The sequence below is a fragment of the Microtus pennsylvanicus genome, chromosome 19 (genome assembly GCF_037038515.1).
Source record: "Microtus pennsylvanicus isolate mMicPen1 chromosome 19, mMicPen1.hap1, whole genome shotgun sequence".
Classification (NCBI taxonomy): Eukaryota; Metazoa; Chordata; class Mammalia; order Rodentia; family Cricetidae; genus Microtus; species Microtus pennsylvanicus.
The window spans coordinates 2,613,955-2,635,640 of record NC_134597.1 but is presented as its reverse complement, the minus strand read 5'-3'; the positions used below and the strand labels follow the sequence as shown (position 1 = coordinate 2,635,640).

The 21,686-nt window shown below is 41.5% G+C and overlaps 1 protein-coding gene across 7 annotated transcripts in view; it reads left to right on the top strand.

Moving 5' to 3' along the window:
- The window catches only part of Sgce (sarcoglycan epsilon), a 70,907-nt gene that overhangs the window by 340 nt on the left and 48,881 nt on the right, over positions 1-21,686 (top strand). For 4 of the 7 annotated variants that reach the window (XM_075953588.1, XM_075953587.1, XM_075953586.1 and 1 more), the window contains exon 2: positions 15,931-16,038. The exons of the other annotated variants lie outside the window; for them this stretch is intronic. In XM_075953588.1, the coding sequence (XP_075809703.1) occupies positions 15,931-16,038 (108 nt within the window). The remainder of the gene's footprint in view (positions 1-15,930; positions 16,039-21,686) is intronic. 7 annotated transcript variants of the gene reach the window in all.

The following is a 21,686-nucleotide window of genomic DNA, read 5'->3' as shown; positions in this document are numbered from 1 at the left end:
CTCTACGCTCACTGCCCCACAGCACCCCGCTCTTCGGGCATGCTGAAGCCCACTTCCCCGGCCCCGTGGGTCCCTCCCCAGGCTTGACCCCTGGCCCTTTCTTTCTTTCGGCACCCCCACGGCCCCTCCCTGTCCAGCAGGGCAGGAATCCGGCTCCAGTTTCTACTGTGAGCACCCCTCCTCCCCCCCCCCGCACCTCCACCCCCACCCTGGTGGTGGACATCTTCGGATCCCTGAAGCAGAGACCTGGGGTTCATTGCCCCTTGGGGTGGGGGGGGGTCTTTACCCCACCATTGAGACTCCTTGGCCTACATGCGAGCCAAAGGACATGGCTGACCAGCTGCTTTCTTCTTACACAAAGATGCTCGTCTTTTCTCCCTTTCGGGAATCTGATTGAGAGACAGAGACCACCGAAATATGACATTCAAAAGACTGAAATCCCCCCCACCCCATTCTTTTTTTTTAAGAATATTTCCTGGTGGCGCAAACCTGCTTTTTCTTAGGTCTTACCAAACAAGGAAGCAGAATCATAAAATGCTGGGAACCAAAGGTGTCCGGGTCAGGGTCAGCCATGGCTGGGGGCCAGAGATGCTGCAAGCAGCACCCGTTGCCCTACTGGATACATTCTGAGGGGAAAGGAAGGAACAATTAAAAACAGCTGTGGGTGCTTTGGAGGTCTCAGCTACGGGCTTTTGGTGATGATTACAAGGTTTACACAGAGACCTCGGCTTTCTCCCCGCGCCGCCGTTATGTTTATCTAAGTCTTGGGGGTGAATGAATGTTTTTGAGCACAGTAACTGCACGCGTAAACCTAAGAAACAGGTTGTTGAGACTCAACTACAAACATTTGCTCGGCTTGGTTCATATAAACTTGTGATTTTTGTTTTTAACGTTAGGGAAATTTGCAAAGGGTCAAAATCACTCAAATACTGAAGAGAAAGGAGGCGAAATAAAGCAACGTGGATTACCACTTAAGCTGCTCAAAATGTTAGGTGCTGAGAAAATTGACAATCTGTTGCTAAATCTTTGTCCAAAAAGTTAAAGTTAAAAATCAAATTGTCTACAACGGAGTTGGATTTATTCACCACAGGTGAAAGATATTTGTCTTTCCAGACTAAAACTCGGTGCGTTTCAGGAAGATTCCTACAGCTTTTTCCCTTAAAGAAAAAAGCAAGACTTTGATTCATTGTACACCACAAGGTGGAAGGGACCTTGCGCTATAAAAAAAAAGCGTTCAGCTTTTTAGCATTAAGCTAATACTCATTGATTTACTGGGAACCAACTTATCAGAAATTATGCGTTGACCCCCAGAAACAGAAATGAGGAGGTGCAGGTTTCCAGCAGGAAAGGCATTTATCAAGGAAGCTAGGTGAACATAATCATGTTTTTTGAATTTAAAAATGTTTATTCTCTTCTGTGAGACAGACTAATTACAGGATTTTTAAAGGAATGTTTATTTAACAGTCGCTGTTCTGGCTGCCGCGGGACTGCCTTGTGCTTCGCAGTTGTTTCTCGTACGAAGTTAATTCACCTAGCTGTTCCTTGATAGCTTTGCTTTTTCCAAAGGTGAAATTTATAGTAAGCATGGATTAAAAATATAAGAAAATTCAAGTTTAAAATATCACCGAATCTTTCAAAGTTTAAACTAGTTTGATTTTTCATTTCAAAATTTGAACCAGGATTTTTTTTGTCTTAAAAAGTAAAAAAAGGCTTTGTTTGTATTTTTGTAATAATAGTTATTCTATTCATTGTCCAAATTCCAGAGAGAGCCTTAGTAAAGGCGACCGAGATCACCTGTGACACCCTCGCCTTGCTGCGGGGAGGCAAACTACCTCTTTGCTTACAGAGGTATCTAAAGAAGACATTTTTTTCAGAGGGTTGCGTATATTTTTTTCTCAATATAAACAGTGGATCAAATTAATTTTCTTTATGTTTTCTTTCCAAGTAAGTAGATTTTGAGCATCAAATAACATTAATTTTACAGTTTTCTTTAAAAGAAAATATTAAATTAATATTTTCTGGTTGATGTATATGAGCAGCCGTAACAGCAGCGGTTTCAAACCCACGAGCTGAACAGACTCCCTGACCTCAGTATTCTCACGTGTAGCTGTAATCCTGATCAATATCCTTGAGGTTTTTAATGTCTACTTAGGAAAAGAATTTCACTTTGCGTCAAATTATAATTTTCCCATGGAAAAAGCAATAACAGATATTCAGGTAAAACTTTCTTGCTATCTGAAGGAGCAAAACAACATTGAACTGAACAGACAAAATTAATAGATACTTTAGATTTTTCTTGTTGTTGTCACCAAAACGTACTTTAAATCCCCGTGTGTCCTAATTCTGATAGACAAGACTCTCAAATTCTCTTGGTGTTTACCATGCAGGTGAATTTCAGATTTCCTAAGCGATTTTCTCTGTGTGGATTTTTTTGTGCCCGGTTTTCACAAGGGTCAGCATGGAAGGCGTGCACTGTTCCTAGGCATGACTTACCTCCCTAGGTACTAGCTGTCCTTTGTAGCTGAACGTTTTGTCCATTTCTGTTAGAGTTTTCTCTGGAGCTATCAATTTCTTGCTTTGCCACCATGTTTAGTTTTCGGTAGTGTAGGCAGGGAAAGTACTTTAGCACCAAGTAGGGTTTTGATATCACACATAATATTTCTTCTGTTTGTATATTTTACCTATTTTATGGCAATTTGCCCTGTATCTGTGAAGCTGTTGATTTGTATCTTATATTTAGGGTAAATTCTAGAGGAGTAAGGGATTTCTATTCTAAAGCATGGGTAGAATTTTCACATGCCAAATAGTAGACCTCCTATTTGGACATTTTATCCTTTTTAATGAGAATTTGATATGCTGATTTGCCACCTGTAGTTGGCTTAAACAAGATAAAATTTTTACTTGTCAGAAAAGTAGCTAGGGTTTGAATTGCTCATTTTATCTATTGTTGTAACCGTTTACCATGAATTTAGCAGCTATTGGTTTGCTCTTATAGGTAGCACATCTTTTAGTCCGGGGAGTAAATTGTATTTCTAAGCCAAATGGAATTTCCACTTGTCTCCCCGACTTTGCAAACAGGAATGAACAACACCACAAAGAAGGACTAGATATAACCTGAGAGAGAAAGATAGCGTGTGCCCAGCTTTCAGCACTACTGCGCTGATGAAACTCGTCCCTAAAGAAAAGATGGTAACGGTGAAGAAATCCTGGCTTGTTGAAAATGCTTCAAGTCAAATAGTCCGATTGTTTGTGGATCTCAGGACAGTGTTTGCACATGCCGCTTTTCAGATGGTTTGTGGATCTCAGGACAGTGTTTGCACATGCCGCTTTTCAGATGGTTTGTGGATCTCTGGACAGTGTTTGCACATGCTGTTTTTCAGATTGTTTGTGGATCTCAGGACAGTATTTGCATGTGCTGTTTTTCAGGTGGTTTGTGGATCTCAGGACAGTGTTTGTACACGCTGTTTTTCAGATGGTTTGTGGATCTCAGGACAGTATTTGCATGTGCTGTTTTTCAGATGGTTTGTGGATCTCAGGACAGTGTTTGTACATGCTATTTTTCTCTACAAGTATCCCACAATTGTTTCTTTTCTTTTTCCTTAATTGCCTATAGGCTCATACCCTTCCCCGTCCTTTTTCTTTAAGCTTACCCTTCCACAGTCTCTATTCTAAGCCCCTAAATCTATATTCTGTTTATTTATTTCCTAGTCTCAGCGTGGAACAGGACCCTAGGTAATCAGATGAGACAGGTTTGTCTGTTCGGGTTCTTGGGCTGGAAGGAGTCTTTACACTTTGCTCTGTTTTAGTCTCTATCCGGTTTTTCCAATTTCTCAACGTCTCTAGCAGAGGCAGACAGAGGGATGGCTGGACACACACAGACACGCACACACGCTTTCGCGTGCTCATACACACAGGCACACACACCATCCAGACTGTTTTTCTAAATTTCAGGATCCAGGTTTCTAGTCTGTTCTTTCCCTTATTATTAGGTTCTTAAGTCTAAATAGCAATGTAGTGCTGAAAAGAATAGGTAAAGAAGAACCGGGGAGAAAGGAAGAAAGCGAGGCTGATATTCCTAGGGATCAACAAGTCGTATCAGAGACTATTTTTCTGAGTAGAGTTTTCCGGTTGGAAAGAGATTCTCAATGGTCTAAAGCCATTTCACATGGACTGCTTCCAAGCCGAATTCTCTGTACATGATTTTCATTGTGAATTATTTTAAAGAATTTGTAACTGTAGTAAAGACGGCAATGGATTAAACAATAGCAACAATAAACCCCAAGAACCTCTGCAGCCTGCCATAAACCTTTTCACTGGTATTCTTTCTGGCTTTTGCTTGGTGTGAATGTATGTTTTCATAGACAAGTACTTTTAAGCTGTGTGGATCTTTTACACTTTATTTGGAAAGATAAGAGCCTTGTTTTTAGGGAAGCAGTTTGCAGCCTGATGTGAGAGATGGTATTCAGACTAATTACCAGGATCTGTGTGTGAGCCAGACACTAAATGGGACCAGCGCTGGCCAGATGTGTACAGGTTACTTCCTGGGTCTGAAGAAGTGGGAACCGACTAGAGCCACAAAGCCTCACCCTGGGTCTTCACTTGTTTAACATTGGCATAGTGATTTTTGACAGAGATCTAGAAGGCTTGCTTTACAGTTCATGGATGACTGGAAAAGGAATAGCTGTTGAAAATATGTAGCAGAATTTAGAGCTAAATACCATTTAAGTTGAGTCGAGTGTCATGCCGCAAGCACAGAATGCAGCAGCCAGTGTACTTTAATTCACTGATATGAAGAGGAGGGGGTGACTCTGGTGTGCTTCCTGTTTCTTAGGAAGACCAGTATGAAGCAAGGGCATGGTGTGGCTTATGAAAATAAAAATCCAAGTTAGACTGTGGGATTAACTTGTAATGTCTGTACATCATAAAAATTAATAGGGCCTTGTTCTAATCAAGCACATCTGGAGTATTGTGTTCATTTCTGGCTGTCAGTTTGAAGAGAGATGTTGACACATTAGACAACTTGCAGAACAGTCTGTGAGGTTGGTGGGCAAGTACTCTGTCCTGGAGGGTATCCTCAGAGGGTCTGGAAATGCTTAGCTCCAGTCGGGTGGAAGTAGCCATGAGCTCCCCTCTGCTTCAGAGAGCAGAACCAGCATGAGTGGGGGAAAGTGCACATAGAGTCAACCCAGGGGCTTCCCAACAGTGCAGCGCAGCAGGAACATCAACTCCACTGTTCTCTTACAGTATCTGGAACATTCGCCTCCTTTGCAGTGGGGACTCTGAGGAGAACTGGAACGTTTTCACGTAGCCAGTACACAGACTTGTCATGGAAACCTTTCGTCTCCTGACAAACGTTCTAAAAAGAATGAGCATACAAGTTACAAGTTCGTGTTTCTCTCCTCTGCATTACAAACGTGAAAAAAAAAAAATCCAGGATCCTTTCTCCCTTTGTCTTAACTAACTCCCCAGAGTCACTTTTTTTTCTTTCTCCCCTCATTCCCCCGGTGTCTTGTGTGGTTCAAGCAGACTTCTGCCTAGTGCTGGCAGATACTTGGGACTCCAGAGTTACCAGGCAGGCCACTGGCCCAAGATAGCTTGGTGCCTGCCATCCTTTTCCTCAGAGGAGTGTGGGACAGAGCTCTGCAGTAGCCCTTTTCCCCCTTGTGGTATAATAAACTTTATAAAAAAGTTGAGGTTTTTTTGTTTTTTTTTTTTCAGTAGTACCATAAAATCATAATCACCAACTGTGGCTTCCAGCCTGTGCTGTTTTAACGGCTGTCAGCATGAGCTGGTTTCTCCCTGCCTCGGGGGCACATTCTTACTGTGACAAACAACAGGTCTCCGGAAGATTTTTCTTCCGTGCATCTGCCCATTGATCGTTTATTTTGATAGCCATATCTAACTTGGAAGACGTGATTATCCAAGATGAATTCAGGAGGTTATAGGACTTCCATAGGGGACCTTTTTTTTGAGCAGTATTCCTCACTTCCTAGAATCTGCATTAAATACTTGGGAACCTTGCAGACTCTGGAGGGCTCTGTAAGAGAGGTGAAGGGGAGGGAGGCTCGGGTGCCGTCCTTGCTAGTCAGCTCCCCCCCACGGCTTTCACTCCTGCCTCATCCGGGAACTTTATTCTCCGCGCCAGTGCTCACAAGTCAGCATCCTGACTGCACGAAGTGGATTTTACTGTTAAACAACTTCCTTCTCTTTCTTACTCAATTTGTAACAGTGCCGTACACTTCGGTGAGGTTGTAATTACACACACAGCCGCTTGTGGTGGCTGCCTTCCCAGTCGCTGGGGATGCCACAGGCATTCTTTGGCTCAGCTCCTATTTCCGGAAGAGAAACTCTCAAAAGTGAGGTTCTGGCACGGCAAAGCTCACCTGATCCACAGCCGGCTGGCTACTTGCAATTCCTTGAGTGCGGTGCCTGCCCATGTCCCTGAACTACAAAGTAATAACCCCAATGTTTAAACTTTAAAACTTATTATCCTGGGAAATGACTGTGCTGCTTCCAAACATTGGTTGCTGGTGTGGCTATTGTTGCTCTCAGAAGCATTAATGTGTTAGTGAAGGCTATACACTGTTCTTAGGTCTCTCTGGTGAGGTTTTTTTTTCTTCATTGTTGTTGTTTGTTTTAAATCTTCATTTTAATGCACCTATGTTAGTGGTTTAAATTATTTTATTGTTTAAAAAAATATCTTTCACACGGCTCACTTTCTAGCTAATTACCTTAGGCTAATCAGGTATTTAGAATAGATCCTTGGTAGCCTGTACCCCAGGAATCACACAGCATCTGTTGTGACACAGAAGGACAGACTTTCTTTTCAGATAAATGAAAGGGCTGGTTTCAGAATTGTTTGGGAAATAGGCAGCTTTGGTGTGGATTGCTTCCCATTCCCTGCCCTTTCGCTCATTCATCCCCTCACCACTTGATTCTTATGGAGATCGGTGTTCACTCTCTGAATTAGAAAGAGATCAGTTAATTTTCCTAGCAGTTATCGCAGGGAGTTTCAGCTCTATATTTTTTTTCCCAGCAATTTGCAAAGAAATATAGCTTCTGTTTTACCTTCGAATACAAAAGCAAAGAAAACATTAGCTCTAAGATTTTTGTTTTCTCTCTTTACGAATCTGTGTTTCTCACTAGGCAGTAAAATGATACTGCTTGCTCTTTTCCCCCATGCAACAGTTAATCAGTGTAGCACCTTTGACAGCTTTGATTTTCGGTAGTTACACAGTTGATTCTAATCAAAGCCTAGCACTGCAGCAGGCTGTTAGCTATCTTATTAGGATCTGAATTATACATTTTATTTTTTGGTCTCACAATTTTCCCTATGGATGGTTAGCCTACATGTAAACAGGTAAAAGCACTGAGAGGTACAGACATGGATGCTTATTACAGTTGATAGTAAAAATGAAAAACTAGGAAACCCTTGGTAATTTTAATGAATGAGTAATTATTTTATACTTTGTTTGGAGATGCATTGGGTGTTTTTGAGACCATGTGACAGATGCTGAGAAATATGTGATCCAGCTATAGAGCTTTTTACACTATTGAGTTGACAAAGATGAATCAAACTTTTTTTTTCCTTCAAGATTAGTCTTTGCGAAGATTAATCAAAGAATCACATACAATATCATACTCAGCCGGGCGGTGGTGGCGCACACCTTTAATCCCAGCACTCGGGAGGCAGAGGCAGGCGGATCTCTGTGAGTTCGAGACCAGCCTGGTCTACAAGAGCTAGTTCCAGGACAGGCTCCAAAACCACAGAGAAACCCTGTCTCGAAAAAAAAGAAAAAAAATATCATACTCACTGGAACTAAGCTAAATGCTGCAGACACCAGCAGAGGATTTGGCTGGAAGAAGGGTGAACAGGCTTTTCAAGGAAGCGTTCAGATGTGAAGGGGAGTAAACGCTAGGGAGATGAGTCAGGAAAGGGCCAGTGAGACCAAGGCTCTGCTGAGGTCCCGGGGCAGCCAGAGCATGCTAAATAGAAAGTACTGAAAGACGGGCAAGGACAATGCCAGCAGGCCAAGGAACCAATCTCTCCCGACCCAGTACACCTACTTAAAGAGGTTCATCGGGTAGTAACACCAACAGGACGTCTCAGAGGGGGGTTAAACAGGACAAGGCCAGATTTGCATTTCAAAAAGAGTACTCTAACAGCTGTGTGAAGAAAAGGTTAGAGGCCTCTGAATAGCCGGCCGCTGGAGGTTGTTTAAATCCAGGTTGGAGAGAGTGACCTTGTGGGCTAATGTAGGAATAGCAAAATGGACCGAGGAGGAACATTTTTGAAGGGTAAAATTTGGGTGAGGGTATCAGATTGAATTTGGGGTTGTTTGCCAGAAGGCTATGATTGCTACATTTTTTTTGTCATCTGTGCGATGGCCGCTGTAGTGTCAGAAGGAGGTCTGATAGCTGGTCTAAGTTTGATCCGGTTGAATTCACGGTGACAGTAAATAAAGTAAGATTATAAAGTATGATTGAGTCACAGGATGGAAAGCTCGGCAATTTTAACATGTAAATAGGTGCGAGTATGCTCTTAAGAGAAAAGCAGAGGGAATCACATGTATGGGAGAACATGGTATGTATATTTATGCCTGTGTACCAATATATGTTTCACATGAATAAACCATAGAAAGGTGCAAAGACAGTGCATGTTTTAGCCAGTGGGTGGCCTTGGGTAGCATGACAATAGGGATGTGAGAAGGGACCTTTATAAAACAGGGCTTCCTGATCGAAGTGTTATGAAGCACGACTCTTATAATACAGACAACTAATGACAGTTTAAAACAAACACTTGATGCAAGCCTGTTTCTCTTTTCAGATGCCTGCTAATTGGAAAGAGGGTGTAGCAGTATTGTGATTTTGATTCTGAAGAGCAGCAGCCTTAGCTGCGGCTTCCCTTTGGTAGCCCGGTGGCTCACGCTGACCCCAGTGCTTTCTAATCCCTTTCCACTAGATCGCACTAGCAGTCTGGATTTGTTCTTCTTTTCATTCCAAGCAAACGAGCGCGCGCGCGCGCGTTAGGTAGCTACGATGCCTATAGCTGCTGCGGGCATGGCAGACGGCTTTTGTTAGGGGTCCCAGTGCGTTCCCTTTCAGCAGACAGTTCTGTGAAGCACAGGGAGGACTGCGACTTTCCTTCTAATTCATTTGAGCGAGGGAGCAACCCTTAGCTGGAGACCTCTGGTCTCAGTTCCTCTGTCAGATGTCGCAATTTAATTTTCACCCAGTCGTGGAATTATGTTTACTGCAAAACTGAACCGTGCACCTGGCAGGCAGCTTTTCCCCCTTTGGTTGCATTCTTCCCTCAGAAAAAACACCTAAAGAGTTCATGAGATCTCAGGGAAGATGTAATGGGAATGGAATTCACATAGCATCTGCTTTCTTCAAAGAGATAAAGGAGGACTCTGAGTCGCCAGAACTCCCTGGCTGAGGGTCAGGCCTGAGGACATGCCTGGTTACCTGACTCTTCGTTCCAGGAGGCAATGGGACAGAGTTTCACAAGGCTGGAGGCACTAGGCTTAAAAGTTTTTGAGGTGCTTCCAGAATGTTCCCTAGCCCAGCATTGAAATATGGTTAAATTTCATGCATCACAGTTGTGGGAAAAATTGAGAGTGCTATATAATGCCAGCTGAAGTGATCATTTTTTTAATTGGAGATCACTTGTGGATTATCATTTCGTGCTAACTTTCACTGTAAAGGTTTTATACGTGTTCTCTCTCATTCAGTACTGACAGGGCCTCTGTGATGGGAGCCCTGCTCTGTTCCTGTCCCACCAGAGAAGAAACTGAGGCACCGAAACACTGGATAACCAGTGTTATGTGAGTGCAGCTGGCTTCCTGCAGTCTCCCCGCAGCACTGCCTTGCTGCCTCTCGGCTCTTCACTCTCCTTTCTCCTCCACGTCGCCTAATCGACCTTGCTTCACGACGAGAAAGAGTCTAGTAAACTGGAATCGTATTAAATAGCTGCTCAGGTTCTGCTAGGATTTTGTTTTTGTTTTTGAAGTTCTTGATCTCAAGTCCGGCTGTAGCAAGCACTTCCCTTGGGAAAACCTTTTCTGGCACCTGAGAGCAGCTCAGACGACAGGCTCAGAGAAGCCTCTTCCCCGCCTAGATGCTTACCGACTTGATGGCTTTCTTCTGTCAATGAATTGCTTTGTGTTTTCCTTTTGTTTTGATGCAAAAGCGCACCGGCTTAGTTTCTCCCTCTCAGCCGAAGCACCGGCTTGTTGCTATCTCTAATGCACGAATCGGGCAATGCACTTTTTTTTTCTCAGAAGCAAAATAAACTGTAGTTGAAATGCTAGCAATAATAAGGGTATCTGAGCTGAGAACATGCTGTTTATGCATTGCATTCTTAGGTAGGGTTGATAAGTATCTAATAGTGATTTTGCCGTCAGCTGCAAAGTGGGTTTAAAATCCCATCCCGCCACTTACAAAGCATGTGACTGGTGGCAAGTAACATCATTTCATAAGACTTCTTATTCTTATTGTGAAACGGAACTAATACTACCTATTTCACAACACTTAATTCAAGGATGAAATTGGTAAATATGTATAAACACTTTTGTTCAGTGTCTAGCTATCGTAACACTGAAAACATGGACGTTAATTTAAAAAGTTATAGGTGATGTTTTTTTTTTTTTTGTTGCTGTTGTACAAAGGAAAAAAGCAATAGAAACAGTTTAGGAAGCAGTTTTATAAGGAGTAGGAAGAAAGCATAAGGAAAGGAAAGTGGGCCTGGAGATGCGTCTCAGTGGGTAAAGGGACTTTACTGCTAGATTTAAAAGCCCAGAAATCTGAGTTCAATCCCTGGAACCCATGTACAGTTGAAAAGAAAGAACTGACTTCACAATGTTTTCCTTTGATCTCCAAACACAGAGTGAGGCACGTGCACCACAGACATCCCTCTCTCACACACATGTGAACACACACCCATGATGATAATAAATATTTTTTTAAAAAGGAAAAGAAAAAAGGTCTTGAAGGGAGTTGGAGAAGGGAACACTGGGTGATGTGAGCTATCCAGTCAACAGAGGCAGCATCTTTGAGCAGTGTCTTTGCATATGCAAAGAGATAACTGGAGCAGGGACCTGAGAGAGGCCTGAGAAGGCTTGATCGCTCCCTGCTAAGGTGAGTGTGCTAATCAGATTAAATTTCATTTGGCATGTCCTGCTGTTTACTTGGACAGTGATGTCTGAGCAAGTTATTATTTATTATTTCTGTCCCTTGTCTGATTAGCTCATCAGCAATCAGCCACTATTCATAGCTCCTCAATTGCTTGTATTAAACAGCAGCTCCCCTCCCCTAGTCTGCAAATTACCCAGGTTGGGGAAAGAGGAATACTCTCTTTTCAGAGACTGCTTGCCCCTTCCCTTGCCAGATGAAAACTTCTGCTGCTACAAGCCTCCAAATGAATCAGAAAAATCCTAAAACAAACTTTAAGTATTGTGTGGTTTCTAGAGAGCCCGAAGGCATGCTACCTTCAGATTCATTTGGCTCGGATTATTTTGGTGGGGAAGCATTGAAGAGCTGGCTGTGTTGTGGACAGCGGTGGCCCAGTGAATCCTGTGAACTGCTACAGACTTTACACTGTGTGAAGGCAGGATCCGGAGCCCTCGCTCTTTGCCTTTACGGCTCTTTAGTTAGAGCAAAGCATTCTTGTCAGTGTAATTGTGTCAGATGCTCACCGCTCTTCCTGTAATGATTTCCGAGGACTGTGTGCAGCCTTCGCAGTTCGCCCAGTTACTGGTCTATTCAGGTTGGCATTATTTTACACATTGAAAAAGTTGTATACAGGAAAAGTATTTTTTTTAAACTGAGTCATCACTTTTAAAAGATTTTTTTTCTCGTAGGAAATAAAATGCTCTCTTTGGTCTTCTAATGAAGAGAAAGCTACCGAACATTACTTTTGTTTTTTTCAGTGAGTAACCTCCATTTTCAGTGCAGATTGCAGGTTTTTTTTTTACACAAGAAATTAGTTAAGTGCTTCCATAATGTTGAGCATATAATTAAAAGCAAATAATTATTTTCATATTATTGGGACTTTTCTGTAAAGTGTGTGGGTACTGGCATGTCTATGCAACCCCATTCTCTGTGGTATTCTGTCTTGCCGTTAATAACACTGCTTGTGAGCAGAGCATAATAGTTGCCCTTTTATTTAGGTTTATCAGGCTTCAGTTTTTCTGAGGTCAGTCAGCTATTATATGAATTTTAAAAATGAATATGCAAGGACCAGTGGGGTAGCTCCATGGTTAAGGTACGTTTCCATGAAGTGCTATGGCCTGGAGCCCAAATAAAACAGAAGGAGAGGATTGATTGTAAAATTGTCTCACAGATGTGTAACATGATACGCCTAGTTTCATGAACATGTATCGCACACCCCACTATATAAATAAACACTTTAAAAGAAAGCTCTGGCTTTCTCTTACATTAGAAAAAGAAAGATGTACTCAAAGCATTGCTGCTCCTCAGGTGTAGTAGCATTTGTGCGATGCATGCAGCTGTTTCGTCCTACCTTAATCCTTGACAGTTGGGGCACTAATCAGATGTTTTAAAATATCTTATGAAAGATAACTAAGTTATCTCTATGGAAGACTCGGGAAGTGTGGAAGTGATACATTAGTTTACCAACCACAGACACAAAGTGGCTGCAAAGCTCTCTAGGTTAGTCAAGTTCTGAAAGCAAGAGTAGAAGAAGAAAATCTCACGGATTTAGAGTTATGCACATCAACCCCTTGAATCACTCATAAAGCACAGTGCGTGTGGTTTTGTGCATCAACTCTGCGCAGTGATTCCTGGGTACGGCATAGTCTGATGCGGTTGAAGGGGGGAAGAATCAGCCCAGTGCTATCTGGTCTCTCAACCCATGCTTCCTTTGTGATGAGTCACCACCCAGTTCACAGAGAAGTGACAAGCCTCGTCTGCCTCCTGGATTTACTACCTTGTGCTTTAAGATTAAGCCTCTGTAATCTTCAAACACATTGAGTCCCTTGGGTTTGTAAGGATTGAGACAATACATGAAAGCTCTTCACTCAGGGTCTGGCAGTGTGAAAACAGTCAAATCGAAATGCTGCTGGAAAGTCCAGCTGAATTTGTCGTCTGCTTCCCGCATCTGTAGGGTGGGCTTCTTCACCATCCAGCAGCGGCTCTCATCTTCTGGCTGTCAGGATAGATTAGCTTGGGGGTCAGGAGGTAGGGGTTTCAGTGCTGATTTCCCTCTTGTTTTGGTACATACACGCAAGTCATATGCTTTCATGTAATATTAGTCTTCCGGACTTACTTCCTAACTGTTTATGAGAATCACGTGATGAAATTGTGTAGCCCATCTACCTAGCTTTTCTTTTATAGAGTCATGGATATCTGTTGTGTTTAGATTTGCTATAAAGCTTTTAAGGTATATGGGACATTTATTCTGAAGGGGCTGCCTAGGTGTGTAACCAAGCTTGCTCAAGCCTTTGGAACCCAAAGATGAGGAGACCTAGAGAGGACTTCTGAGTCATGGGACATTGTTAGCAGTTTTTGGATTTTGTTTAAAATTGAAGCTATTAGGAATGCCTACCATGTGTCTGAGATTAGCCACTTAGTAGAGCAAGCTAGTTCACTCAAGTTCACGTAGTTCTAAAAGTGAGTGCCAGCCAAGTACTTTCCTCCCGTGGGGTGCTAGAGCCTCCCACTTACTCCCCGAAGATTTGTGCTTGTTTGATTATGTGGGTTATGACCCAGGGCTTTGCAGGATTTGTTTGTTTGTTTGTTTGTTTGTCTGCCTTTTATCTCTTTATCCTGCTGTTACCTGTAAGTACAGGAATCAAAGGCATGTATTACCACAGTCCATAGATTCTGGATTTAGTTGCATTCTTCTTTTTCTTTTTCCTTTTCTACGGGTACTTGATATTTTTTATTTAGTCTGTTAAATATGTTGCTCAAAAGTCAACGTGAAAAGAAAATGCATTCACAATGTCTGACTTCATGTCTTTTAGCGTTAAAATTTTCGGGACTCTCCATGTTTGTTTGCAGTTGTCCTTCCTCATTAAAGAAGTATTTTCTGTATTTATATTGTCTGTTTCTAGCCCCCAAAGTTCTACTTTTCTTGGACTTGTGTCCCAATTATTATGGTTCTTTTCTTTATCTCGCTATGCCTTTCTTTCTCCTCTCATCTTTTCCAGTGCTAACGTAAACCCTCCGTTTGCCTCTGCTAGCATGACTCCACCGTTTCTCCACCCTGCCTGCCGCCACTGCCCACTTTGCTTCCTCGTGCTGACGGCTCTCACGGAGGGACTGCGCTGGCAGCTTCCGCATCTTCATCTTTGCAGTTTTATTCTTCCTCCACTTTACTCGAACTCCACTTTCAGGCAGTCACAAGTAAAGCTCCTACACTTGAAAGCTGGTGTTCTTTTTTCTAACGCTCTCATCGTCTGACCACTTTGTAGCAAGTGAGGATACGGGTCAAACCCTCTTCCTTGACATTTCTTCATTGGTGTATGGTGCGTTTCAGACCTGTGACTACCTTTGTCTTCTCTTTGCGGACTCACTCTCTGATTTCGATATAAAAGTATTTATGTTAACACATTCTACTTTTACTGTCCCTGCCAATTTTGTGCATTCTGTCTTACTCATTTCTTTTTTAGTTTTTAAATGTACGTGTGTGCATGAACTCTTGGGCACAGCCTAGACACAGATACCTGAGGAGATCAGGATAAAGCATCAGATTCCCCTGAGTTATAATAGATCATGATCTACCTGAGTTGGATGCTAGGAGCCAAACCAGTGTCTTTTTAAAGAACAGAAAGTGTTCTTGACCACTGAGACGCCTCTCTAGCCCCTTGTGTGCTCTCTTTTTCTGCATTTTGGGTTTAGAAGAAAGGATAAATGAATGGGAGTAAACTCTAGGGGATTCTGCAGCCATGCTCAACCCAGAAGCATGGCGAGAAGAGGGAGAGTAGACTAGAGAACTGGTGTCGTCCAAAGAATGGACGCTAACTCCGTGACTCTGGCCAGGTAAGGGAAAGGACTGAAGTCAGCAGTGAGATGTGCAGTTTGGATGAAGAGAGGCAGGAAGAACTGTGTACGTGCTCCAGACCACTTCATGGCGTAGAGTGTCAAATGTCTTCCCTGGGGGCATGGTGTGCTTGAGAACTGCCCTGGGACGTCAGCTTTTGCAGTCAGTTCTGTTGAGAAATGACTTCAAGTCTGTACCTGAAGCCCCTTTATATTTGCTTGTCAACCAAATCTGTAGACCTGTCTTCTTAACTGGGTTCACTTGGCTGTCCATTTGGTACCCTAAATTTAAAATATCTCCAATTTGATTATCCTCTTTCTCCTGAAGTTAACCTTTCTTCTGGGTTTTTCTGGCCAGTGTCATTCTAGACCAAACCTTCAAAGCCATCTTTGATTCTCTTTTATCTACGTACCCTGAGGTTTGAAAAGTATTCAGTTTTATCTCTTTTGGGTCTTGTGGCTGGCGCCTCTTTGTCTTTCCCTTAGCTCTGAGCTGGCTGTTGCGATGGTCTCAGCGTATCGATGGGCTCTATCTAATCCTCTTCATCGCCGCCACTTTAATATTTCCAAACTCAGCTCTGCGTTGATGTAATGCAAAATTCCTAGCCAGAGATAATTGTCTCCCCTCCAGTGTTCCTGCGGCCCCTGTGCCTTTGGCCATCCGTGGACATCATTGATGTCATTTTATAATCAATATTTCTGTATAGACATTAGCATTGGATCCTCACAGACCGTAAGCGCCTTATGGATCAGGAACCATGCTTGTTTACTTGTTATTCCTGTAGCTTCCCCACATGGGCAGGTAATAAACATCTGCAGCTACTTTGACCAGATGTGATCTGAGCCAAGTTAACAGTATCGGTGATACTCATTTTTACTTTGACATTAATTTCATTTCTTTGTGTGCATTTGTTTTACTCTGAAAAGCTTTTTTATTAAGCTGTGCTGATGGCATAAATGGAACAGTTAACTGGAAGACCAGACAAGCGAACAGTTTTATTATCAGCAGAAAAATGGCTGCTGGGAAGAAAGACGGTGAGTTTAGGCTTGCCTCTGCTTGGGGGGGTCAGTGTCCACGTCAGTGTTCCTCTTGCTCTGCTCTAGTCCTGTGGCAGTGAGTGTTTAATAAGTCAATCTGGAAAATAAGATTTTGTTTTCCTAATCTTCTAAAAAGACTCTTGATCCTCTTGTGTTCTTAATACACTGTTTTCCTTAAAAAACAAAACTAAAAATCACTCTGGTTTTTAACCTGCGCCCCTCATCCAGCTTCTGTTGTGCCTCTCACAAAAATCGTCTGAGTCTGCTCATTATAACAATCTATTGAAAACATTGAAAAAAATTAAGAAGTGTAATTAACAATATGGTTTTAAAACACTTTATGTAAACTTAGAAAAATGGCCTTAAATATTTTGTCTAATTTTGGGTGATTTGATTGTAAACCAAATTGATGGTGTGCTATTAAATAATTACTTGGTACTTAATATTTTTTAGAAAGGTGGGTTCATTCTTGTACATTTTTCTCTCTATAAATGTGTCCATTAGCAACATTACATGACTTCTGAAATAGTGCATTTGGGCGAAAGCCTGCCTAAGCATTAGGTTTTTTAGACTATCAGTTGCCATTGTCAACTTTCACTCCATATTCATGTAGCTAATGTTTACTACATTAGCTATAGGTGATTATAAAGATTAACCAAATAATAGACTGGTTTCTGTAACTTTGGGGTCACCAAAATGCTTGCTTAATATTGATAGTGTTAAAATATTTTGAAAAGAGCAAATTCGTATCATAAAATGTTCTTCCGGTAAGATAAAAAAAAAGGAGTTTCTCCATATACCCTTGAAGTTGGGGTCGCTAAGATTTTTATAACTGGGACCCAACTATACAGCAACGAGAATCTTCACCCTCCACATCTGTTTCACAGTCAGGTAACGTTTCCCAGGATCGCCTCTGTCTTTGAAACAAACATCTGTGTATCTTGAGGGACTTTCATTGCTCATGTCTATATGGAGATAACAGCTTTATAACAGTAACTGTCCATGAAAAGACGCCAAATAGTTGTCTTAAAAAAAACAAAACAACACCAGAGTGCTCGTTCTTGGATTGCTCGTGGTCCCTCTCCACACATCCTCTTTTATGTCCTGCAGATTCTCCCACAGGTTCTTCAGAAGACTCACTCTGATAACCCTTATTATTTTGTTAGTTTGACAGAGCCTCATTCCTCTTTCTTTCTATGGGTCTGATGTGTTTGTGTCTTTCGTTGTTCTGGTTAGCACACTCTTACTTATACCCTGTTCTTTCCAAAGGAATGGAGCCTTCTTTGGCTCTGCTATGCCCATGGGATCCCCAAAGATTCTTCCTCTGATCTTTGCAGAATTGCATAATAAATCATAGTGATCTTTTTATCTTTTCATTCTTTCTCTTGTTTTAAACGATGATTCTTAGGCCTTCTGCCCTCTCTGCCCTACCCCCCGTGGTCCCTGTTTGATTTGCCAAAAATGACCTGTTTAAGAAGCTGTTAGCTCCAGCCAAGTCACTAAACCAGATCTACTCTGAAGGAGATGCATTTCCAGGCAGACAGACAGACAGGCGGACAGACAGCATCCACTAGAAACTCCAAAGGGTGATTTCTTTTTTTTTCAATGTCATGCTTACACTTGGACCTGAAACGAATGTTCAGTGTGTAACTTGAGACATACTACCTCTTGAGCTAGAAATAAAAACCCTTCTCAAATCTCTCCATGAAACCAGCTTGGGTTGTGCTGCTCTTAAATTCCTCATCCCTGAGATGTTTTCTCCTTCCATGTTTCTTCATCCCATCTAACATCCAGCGTTCTTCTGAGTGATTAGCGTAACGTGTCGAGAAAGCTGTTAGTTTTGCTAATGATAATGAAGAAAACTGGCCATTACTTTTAAGACTTAGCAACAAGTACTAGCAGCCTGTGTGGTGAGGATGTTGTCAGTGCTATCTCTGAGTTCTCATCTCTGTCATGTCCTTGACTACGAATGCCGGTCACTAGTTGACAGTTTCGAGGGAGCACAAGTAGAAGAGCGTTTATATAGGAAAATTAATTTAGTGGTTATTTTTGACACAATTTTAAAAAATCACGTTGTAATTCTTAACTAAAACAGTGGAACAGAAGTTCTGTAAATAAAATTCAGAGGAATTTGGTTGACTTATACCTGCATATTTCACATTATTCTCTGATATATAGTGATTATAAAAGCCATTAAAAAAAACCTCCAAATATGGATCCCCTTCTTTTATCCTAAAGTAATTTTAGAGAAATTAAAACTGTAATGTGTATCCTTAGGGTAATTTACATGAAAAGAAGTATATTTTCATATTTACACACTTAAAGTTTTCATTACATGTTAATTATACGAAGTATATTTTTCCATTTGACACTTCCATATTTTCATGTAGTGAGCTTTGATTGTCTTCTTGTATTCGCTTCCTCTTGTTATCCTCCCTTCTTTAGGAAGATTCACATTCTAAAATTTGTCAACCTTAGGTTTACTGCTTGACATGCATTGTGGGTTTTTTTTCTAAGAAATTAAGACAAAAGTCAAAATGATTGTGCCTAGATTCCCTAATTATTTTCAACTTAAAGGTTAAACTTTAACTGAATATTCAGGGGATAAAATAGTATGCGCATTAGATGGCTTAATCTTCCGTCTTAAAGGAGGCTGCTTTATTGACAAGTAAATGAGTGTCAGGAAGACAAAGCCGGCACAGTGGTGGAGCACTTGCCGCTTTGCAAAGGACTTTAGTTGCCAGAAATCACACAGGTGACTCCCAGCCAGCTCTAGTTCCAGTGCCAGAGCACACACAGACAGTGAGACACTCTTTCATATACACAAAATAAAAGTAAATCTGAGAGACACACAAACACATACACACACTCAGAGAGAGAGAGAGAGAGACAGAGAGAGAGACAGAGAGAGAGACAGAGAGACAGACAGAGAGACAGAGAGAGACAGAGAGGAGACTCGAAGATAGAGATAGGGTTCTTAATTCTTAATTACCTCTTTTATTCCATGAGCGAAGAGGAACAGGAAGTGCCCTAGGCTGAAAATATTCCTTTGCCTATGATAGGAGGTAAAATTGGGAGTAGAATCTCAAAACTTTAAGACTCTAAAGGACCATGTACAAGATATGTGAGACTCTCCTCCTGAGTTTTAGCTACGACGTTGAGATGCCTCCCCCTCTTATAAACCACTATGTAGGCTTCTTCCTACTTGAGTTTGTTAAGGTTTGTGTGTATACAGTTGCCTTTTCTTGTTCTGAAGTGTAATTAAGATTCTCTGAAATGAGAAGCTTAGATTATCTGATCAAGTTCTAGTTCTTTATAAATCACGCAGATTTTAAGAAAGCTAAGAAGCTATGCGATATAAACAATATAAAACAATCTTATTGTAGCAGAGCCGTTAACTACTGAATGTGCTAACTTGTGTTTTGTATTGTCAGATTGATAAACTCCATGGCTGATCTGTCGGTCCTGCATCTATACTTGTGAAACAAACATTTAGCCTCTCTGAGTTCACGTTTGTGGACAACCTACACAGTAAAATGGGGGACTTATTCTTCCAGCGAAGCAAATGCATGTCAATCCCGGCTTGTGTTGGATGCTGAGGCTGTGTCTGGGTCAGGAGTGCTTTGATCTGTCTTTTAATAAAGATATTTGCATGCCTAGCGAGCATGGCACATAAAACCCTTTTCAACTTTTTGGCGTTCTCCGAATCCCGTGTTCTATTGATCACCCATTAACAATAGTTTGTACCCTTTTCCTATTGACATTTAAGCCACACAAACAAAGGGGGAAAATACATTTGATTAGATAATCAAGAAGATAATTGCAATTTAGAAAAAAATAAAATTAGTATCTTAAGCTAGGGAGAAAATTTTTCATGAAGAAATTCTTCTCTCTTTTTATATAAAAAGATCCAAGCCATGTTTTCCGCCTCCCATGAACAGAAGCGTCTGTATCTCTCAGCAAAGGAGGCACTCTAGTGCTGTCCTTAGGATGAATCCCGCAGCTTAGCATGGACAGTTTGTGACTGCTAGGGAAACAAAGCTGCCTACCTCTAAATGAACGGGCCCGCTGGCCTTTGATACCCTGAGGTGAAGGGCTGACAGCAGAGAAACGCTTTCAGTTGAAAGCCAACATTTATAAAGCTGAATTGATCAAACCTAGCATAAATCTCAATGAGATGTTAAAAAAAAAAAGAAGAAAATACATTGTTTATCTGTTTGGCTATTAAGATCTCTTAAAATATTTTTCTACAGTAATTCTCTGGTTTAATAATTAAATTTTAATTTTAAGGGTGTAATAACTTGTTAAAATGAATTAGGAAGGAATTCATACATTTATTAAGCACTGCAGATCCCGAGGTGAATTATCTTGAGTCAGAGAGCCAAAGGGATTCATCTTGCAGGTTGCTCCGGTGCGCTGAGTAGCGGCTTCTCGCAGTGCTGGCTATGCAGGGGCTCTGAGCTGGAGGAGATTGTTAAGCCCCTTAAAGCTGTAATATGAAAAATGAAGTCTCATTTCCCCTGCTAGTACTTACGATGTTTGATTTTCAGGACACTCATGCCTAGTTGCTTAGGTCAAGCTTCGCTTTTTAAGTTATATTAAGAAAGGTGCCTGATCAGTGCTCTCCTTATAGCTTGAACATCCTGGAAAATCTTCTTCACAATTTTTATCTCATTTCTTCCAGGTAGTATTTTCCATTAAGATAATGCTGTGAACAGTTAGAAATATATATGCTCTCTTATTTAAATAATTTGTCTCCCAGAGTACCTTTTTGATAGTTCCCAATGACTGGACACGGAGGGCACATTGATAAAACTGAGATGATTTTAGTAAGAAACTTGTCATTTCTCATGCGAAAGCTATTCCTTATAGTAGCTTGGTGGGTTTTTTTTTTGTTTGTTATTTTTTTGTTGTTTTTGGGGGGGGGCTGGTTAGGTTACTCGTGCTAGGAGTAATATTTAATCCGTAAGTCTGTTTAAATTATGCAGTCTGTTTTTCACATAGCAAACATGAAGTTATTTCACGTAACCCTTTATGTTCATTTTGATTTGACAGCTCAGTGTTTACATAACATCTGGATTGAATTAAGACTTTCAATTGTACACTTATTTATTTCTAAATGTATTATAGTGCAGAGTTTATACTGCTTTTGCCTCAAGGAATGCCACTTTCCTGAGGATAGCAAGAGAGTCTATTCAAAGGCCTACAGCGTGAGCTCGGAGCCAGGAAATACACCACAAAAGGGCCCTTGGGCAGCTAATGCTTCAAATGCATGCTTCTGTTTTTTTCCCCCGTCTAGCAGAGCAGTGCACTCTCAGACACGGCACGGCACGTATCTCCTCTTAATTTAGCACGCAGTCCACCTCATTTGCTAGTCTGGTTTTTAAACCTGCAGCAGGTTCATCATGGCAAACTTGAAAGGCTAGAAAAGCTGCTAGAGAAAACATACTGATAGCAATGATAGCAATGAGAAATGACAGCTGACGACTTGTCTACCGGGGGAGAAAACAAAATCTATAAAACACGCAGCCCTAAAAACGCATTAGCCTGCTGGGAGCCACTCCTGTGATTTGTCAGTGACATACGGCCCCTGTATAATAGAGTGGCATGCGGTAACCGATGTGCGAAATGATGACCTTACGATG